Below are 6,528 nucleotides of genomic sequence, written 5' to 3'. Positions count from 1 at the left end.
GTGAGGTTGGCCCAGGATCGGACATTGTTTCGTTCTGCTGTGCATGGGGTCGCTATGAGTCGGTTCCGACTCGATGGCACCTGACAACAACAACAATAAACTGATAATGATCCGAATATGTTTCATTCATTTAATGCAAAGAGAAGAGATCCAAGAAAAGTAGAAGAAAAACATGTCACTGTTTCAAATGTCATTCATCCAATACCTGCTGTGGGCATCATTTCAGTTTTACATGCTAAACTTATCAAGCATTCTTACACATAGTCTTAGTCCTTCTAAAACACCCTGGAAGGCCAGAATAAATAGCCAAACCAATTGAGATCACAAGCTAATGGACTCACTGGCACAGCGCAGACCTAAACTGTGCTTCTAATAAAAGCTGAGTAACAACAGTTGATTCAAAGTTAATCTCTTGGATTTACCATTTGAAGAATACACATTTCAAGTTGTTTGCTGAAAATGAACTCAGTACTTCTAGATATTTGATTTGGGGCCACAAAATTGTCATTCATTCTTGTGGGGAAATTTATGAGTCTGTGGTTTGTTTGCTTACAGTGATGGAAGACCGTCTTATCTTCACAGTGAGACGATGGTGTGCAGGGTTGGCTCCGGGGGGCAGTCTTCCACCCCCTAAAAGGCTGTAGGAATAGTAGTCACCAGCACAGCATTGCACACACCACACTCAACACTGTACCATAAGGCGTGGAAGAGATGCTTTGGGCACGGGAATTATTTAAAGCAAGTGTTTTCAGTGGGCCGTCTTCACTGTAAATGATGGTAACAATAGATAACTTGTTTTCAAACTGGTCTCTGGATAGTCTCAGAAGTATTCCAGAGACACCAGCTCTCCATCACCAGGTCTACCACAGAGCATCTATTCACATCTGTTTTATGCTAGGCATCTAATTTAAGATTTCATTAGAAAAGAATGGCTTTTAAAAATTTTTAGTGTAACGTCTGTAGAATATCTGATTGTCATTGAATTGGCTCAGTTAAAACTGCCAAGAAGAATTCGTTATACTCAGCTGTCTCTAAGGCGTTAAGTGTATCTAACCTGTAAGATGAAATTATTTATTCATTTGAACAAAGATAGGTTATCTGCTCAGAAAAAAAATGTTACTATTGGCATAATGATATTGAACTGCCCTTATTAATAAGCCAGCACCTTTAGCTGCTTCTTAAGAACTGTCTTTTGTTCATAATAAGCTAGATTTGTCAGTAGCGTAGAAGAAAATGCTTATCTCATTTGCACTGGAATATATGGGCTTTCGAATAGTGGAAGATACTTGAAGAAAGTTTTGGATACAAATGAGGATTTGCCTGAAAACTGACGCACAGATGAAATTCAATGAGAATGATGAATCCGACCAGTTAGAGAATCTACAAGGCTGGGGAAACGTCTAGGGAAAATGTCCTAATTGAAAATTAAAATAAGTGTGGAAATGTTTTAACAATGTTAAAGATAAATCCTGTAACGTTGAGAGAAACGATTGTTTTCAGTGTGGTCACAATCATTTTCTTCATTTTTCACATAGTTTCCAATGGGCCCTGGGTCAGATGGTCCAATGGGTGGATTAGGAGGAATGGAGTCCCATCACATGAATGGCTCTTTAGGTAAGGATATTAAATTTGATATTTAATAGTAAATTCAAAACAAAAGCATAGTTACATGTATATACATGCATACATACAGCATCTCATTTTTAAATGTTCAACTTTTACTTCACACTGATAGTTTAAGCTCTAGGCTATTGGTTAACGTAAGTGAAGACCAGTAAAATCATTCACTGTATATATAGGCAGGTTGAATGCAAAACCCAAAAGAATATATTTGTTTTATGTTTGTATATATTTTAAAGACTCTAGGTGGTGTAATATTTTAAGTGTTCAGTTAATAATGGAAACGTCAGTTGTTAGAACCTACCAATAACTCTATGGAGGAAAGCTATGGCAATCTGCTTCTATAAAGATTACAGCCTCGGGAATCCGATGAAGCGAGTTTTACTCTGTTCTGTAAGACCACTATGAGTCAGAATTTATTTAAAGGCAATGTGTTTGGTTTGCTTTTTAAAATAAATTTAAATAACATTATGATGAACTAATTTTAAAGTTAACAGTGGAGGTAGGGATTGTGATCATGTTTTGTATTTTTTCCATTTTAAAAAATGGCTCCTAATTTACCAGGATTTAAGAGGCTGCCCATGAATAACTTAGGGTTATGCACAGATTGCCTTCCTCTACCTGAGGTTAGCAATTGCCTCTCTCTGATACTTTGAAAAGCTGTCTAGCATCAATAAATAGCTAAATGATTTGCAGTACATTCGTAGACTTTTGTGCTACTAAAGATCCTTAGTTATTTTTTCTAAATTTTGCTTAGTCTTGTCCAATTATAATGACCACTGGCCATGTGTGACTATTATATTTTAAAGTAATTAAAATTAAATAAAATTTTAAATTCAGTTCCTCAGTCACAGTAGCCACATTCCAAGTACATGATAGTCACGTGTAGCCAGTACTGCCATTGTATTAATCGAGAATTATTTCCAACATCAGGGAAAATTCTGTCAGACAATGCTGGTCTAGAACTTCGTTTTTCTCACTTAATATAAAATAATTACTTTCTAATCTTTTTATTTAAAAAATTATTTGCAAAACATAATGTTTGGTCATAGTTTAAAAGTTCTCAGTTACTTTATCCAGTACATTATAATCTACAGAATTTCACATATGCTTGGCATGTGGCTCATTACTTTCTACAGTGAATGTTACTGCACAAATTTATATGTGTATGTGATTCTATATGTAACATGTAACAGGCATACTATACTTAACAATATAGTATGTTAATTTATAGTACTATAAATTAATTATACTAATAAACTCTAACTTTGTTTCTAATGACTGAATACTGTGCTGCTAAAATAAAGTATTTTTATATCAGGTAAACAGTAAAAATAAAATCTTTAAAATAAAGCTAATGGTCACTGATAAGGGGAAGTAAGGAAAAAACATCAATGAAGCTGTGAGCTAAAAGTGCAACCATGTTCAATAGACTCCTATGAACTCAAGTGGAGACCTGGTTGGCCAGCAGTTTGACAAGACCTGGGGACTCCTGGGCCCAGAGTCAGAGACATAGTCACAGAGGACTAGAGTGGAGAGTGAAGCGTCCAGCTGATAAGACGAGAGGACATGTGCACAAGAACACCCACACTTGCAGATAATACCCACTTGACCTGGCTTCGATGATGAATGATCAGAGCTTAACTAGAAGATGAAAGAAGAGGAAAAAAAGAGTAATCTGATACAATTTGATGAACTTGACCTACACCTATGGGTGCAGTAGCTCAAAAGAGGGGACAGATCTTTACAGCAAGGATCATTCGCACCCCCTTAATACACAGAGTAGACAGGGATGGGCAACTTGGATATTGGCTACCCAAAATGGGGGTGGGGGCTACAAAGGCAAAAAGTGACTGGCTTACACGCTTTCAAGAGGGAGCCTAGATCCAGAGGGCACCGAGAAACGTAGAATCTCCACTGACTAGTATCCAATCTGTCTGGGCGGGGCTAATGAAAGGAGATGTGGATAGGTCTCTTATAATACAATAGTGAATAATTGTTTCAGGACTGCCTCTGAGGGATGGAAATGTAAAGGCAGACGTTTTGTAGCAAAAGGAGGGGAGTGGTTGACTTTGCAGTCCAGGAGTGGAGGACCCTGGGACCATCAAGGGAGAAGACCAGAGTGCAGGATCCTACCCAGAGAAGCAGTGACGCCAGAGATGGAGGCAGAGATGATGACATGGAGAGATGGAGTGCTTGGGGACTCTAGACCCAGAGAGGGAGAGGGGCTGTGTGCCGATGACCAGGGGGCAGGCTTGCAGGTGTCCCATTTGGTTGGTTGATGATGCATGGAGGGGATTGTAACCATGGCAATGAAATGATATACGATAGGATGAATGTAAAGCTAATGTTCTCCCATGTAAAGTATCACATCATTCACAATAAAACATTAAAAAAAAAAAAAAAGCTAATATTATAGTGAAGATCTGATCATTTTTCTTTGTGTGATACCATTTCTCACATAGAAAAAGAAATTAAGATTGATTACTCATTTTTTCCAAGACTCAAAAATTATATAGTATATTTTGAAGGCATGCTTGATTATGGATAGATTACCCTAAGTATTTATTGATTGCAGTCAGACTGTTAATCTTATTAAGAATATTTTGCTGTTAGTTATCATAGCAAAATAGATTCAAAATGGTGTCAAGTATTATTGGAAATGTCCATTTGAAAAACAACAACAAAACATTTTATTTTGGTTTGGGTGAGAGTTTACAGATCGAATTCTTTTCCCACTCAACAATTGATATACATTTTGTTTCATGTCATTGGGTGCAATTCCCTAAAAGTAACAGCATTCTACCCACTTCCTCCCTGTGTTCCCACATTTCCATTAGTCCTCTCCTACCCTTTTGTGCCTTCTGAGCTTTGATTTTTTGAGCAAATATTGCCCTCTTAGTCTCAAATGGTTGATTGTTTTCAGAATTCTCTCTGATGTTTTTGTTCACATTATAATCCTATTCATCATTTGGCTGAAAATTGATCCCCTGTGTGTATGTGGTGGCGGGGGGCGTTCAGTTCCAGGTTTGAGGGGTGTATAAGGGCCATAGTCTTGGGTTCCACCAGTCTCGATCAGACCAGCAAGTTGTTTTGCTTGTATGTTTGTTTTATGATTTTGAATTTTGTTCTATATTTATTTTCCTCCCACTCTGTCCAGGGTCTTCTGTTGTGATCTTGATCAGAGCAGTCAGCAGTGTAGGGTTGTAGAGGCTACGGTTCTTCATTTTATATATTAGCAGATTTACAGAAGCATCATTTTTAGAAAATGTATTTAGTAATCTATTGATATATTCTGAGAACCCTGATGGTGCAATCGTTAAGGCCTCAGCTGCTAACTGAAAGGATACGAGTTCAAACCCACCCAGTGACTCAGTGGGACAAAAGCCTGACAATCTGCTCCTGTTAAGATTATGATCTAGAAAGTTCCATGGAGCAGTTCTGCTGTGTCACATGGGGTCACTGTGAGTAGAAATCAGCTCCACAACACCTACCAGCAACAATCAGTGTATTGTATGTGCATTTAAATTTTTGAACTGACTAATATAAATGGTCCTTCTAGTTAATATTTTCCTTTCAGAAATCTAGGATAATAGTAATTTTCTTCATTCTGCCATTATTTTTATTTCTTTAAAAAAAGGTGATTGTAAATAGAAAGAAATACTATTAACTGATAGTACATGGAGGGGATTATAATCATTGTAATGAAACAAAGTATATGATTTGTTGAATGTAAAACTGATGATCTGCCCTGTAAACTTTCACTCAATTCACAATAAAAACTTAAAAAAAAAAAAAAAGGTGATTGTAAACTAGTGGTAGAACCATCCCTTGTATTTACCTTACTGAGTTACCGTTCAATACAAGAGAAGGAGAACACTTTGTAGGATAAGCACCGGACTGTGAACCACATAGCAACCACCACTTGGAAGGAGAAAGGATGAAGTTTTCTGCTCCTACAAATATATGCAGGGTCGCCATGAGTTGGAACCAACTTGGTGGCACTTAACAACAATGAGTTGGAACTTAACAATAATGACAACCGGAGAAAGGATTTTTTTTTTTTTTTTAGCTTTCAAAACTTAGGAGATGGTACACTGTAAAATCAAAGTACTACATTTATTTAAATTAAAGGAGCACTTCATTTATAAATGAAATTGTTACATAATACAGGTTTTCTTTTTATACTTTGTTTCAGGCTCAGGAGATATGGACAGTATTTCCAAGGTGAGTTCTGCATGTTCTTTGTTCTATTTTCTGTAAATGTTTTATTCCACATGAAATTCTCATTATGATTATAAAGTAAACTTATGAAACTTCTTCTCAAATACAAGCTTGAAAATGGAAAATCAGATATAATTAATTGGAAGTTAGAAATACTAACATGTAATCTGTAGAAAAAAATACAGACCGTTCTTTTTAAGAATTTTTTTAACATACAAAGATTGATTTACAGGAGCTACTGCTATATATGATTGGCGTTCTTGTATGGTGCTATAGGGTAAGCACTAGACTGCTAACCACAAGATCAGTGGTTCATATCCACCACCTGCTTCTCAGAAACCCTATACAGGGTCGCTATGTGTTGGAACAAAAACAACTATAATTGATTAACTGTTAATCAAATCATAACCAATTTAATCACATGAATGTTACATATTTGTAAATCACAGTGCTATAGTTTAGATGATTTTTTTAACTTTTTATTGTGAAGATTTATAGACAAAATTATCAGCTTTACATTCAACGAATCATACACTTTGTTTCATCTCAATGATTACAGTTCCTTCCCTGAAACAACAGTTAGCCTACTTCTTCCCTGTGGTTCCCCATTTACATCTTTTTCCCCCCATTTACATCTTATATGTCACAAATGAGCAAAGCAAAATTATTTGATACACACATACA

General features: G+C 36.3%; 1 protein-coding gene across 5 annotated transcripts in view; it reads left to right on the top strand.

Moving 5' to 3' along the window:
• The window catches only part of SSBP2 (single-stranded DNA binding protein 2), a 464,724-nt gene that overhangs the window by 429,462 nt on the left and 28,734 nt on the right, over positions 1-6,528 (top strand). For all 5 annotated transcript variants that reach the window (XM_006870594.1, XM_006870591.1, XM_006870592.1 and 2 more), the window contains 2 exons: positions 1,536-1,614; positions 5,819-5,847. In XM_006870594.1, the coding sequence (XP_006870656.1) occupies positions 1,536-1,614; positions 5,819-5,847 (108 nt within the window). The remainder of the gene's footprint in view (positions 1-1,535; positions 1,615-5,818; positions 5,848-6,528) is intronic.

The sequence above is a fragment of the Chrysochloris asiatica genome, unplaced genomic scaffold (genome assembly GCF_000296735.1).
Source record: "Chrysochloris asiatica unplaced genomic scaffold, ChrAsi1.0 scaffold00145, whole genome shotgun sequence".
NCBI lineage: Eukaryota > Metazoa > Chordata > Mammalia > Afrosoricida > Chrysochloridae > Chrysochloris > Chrysochloris asiatica.
This window is presented reverse-complemented; position numbering and strand designations above follow the sequence as displayed.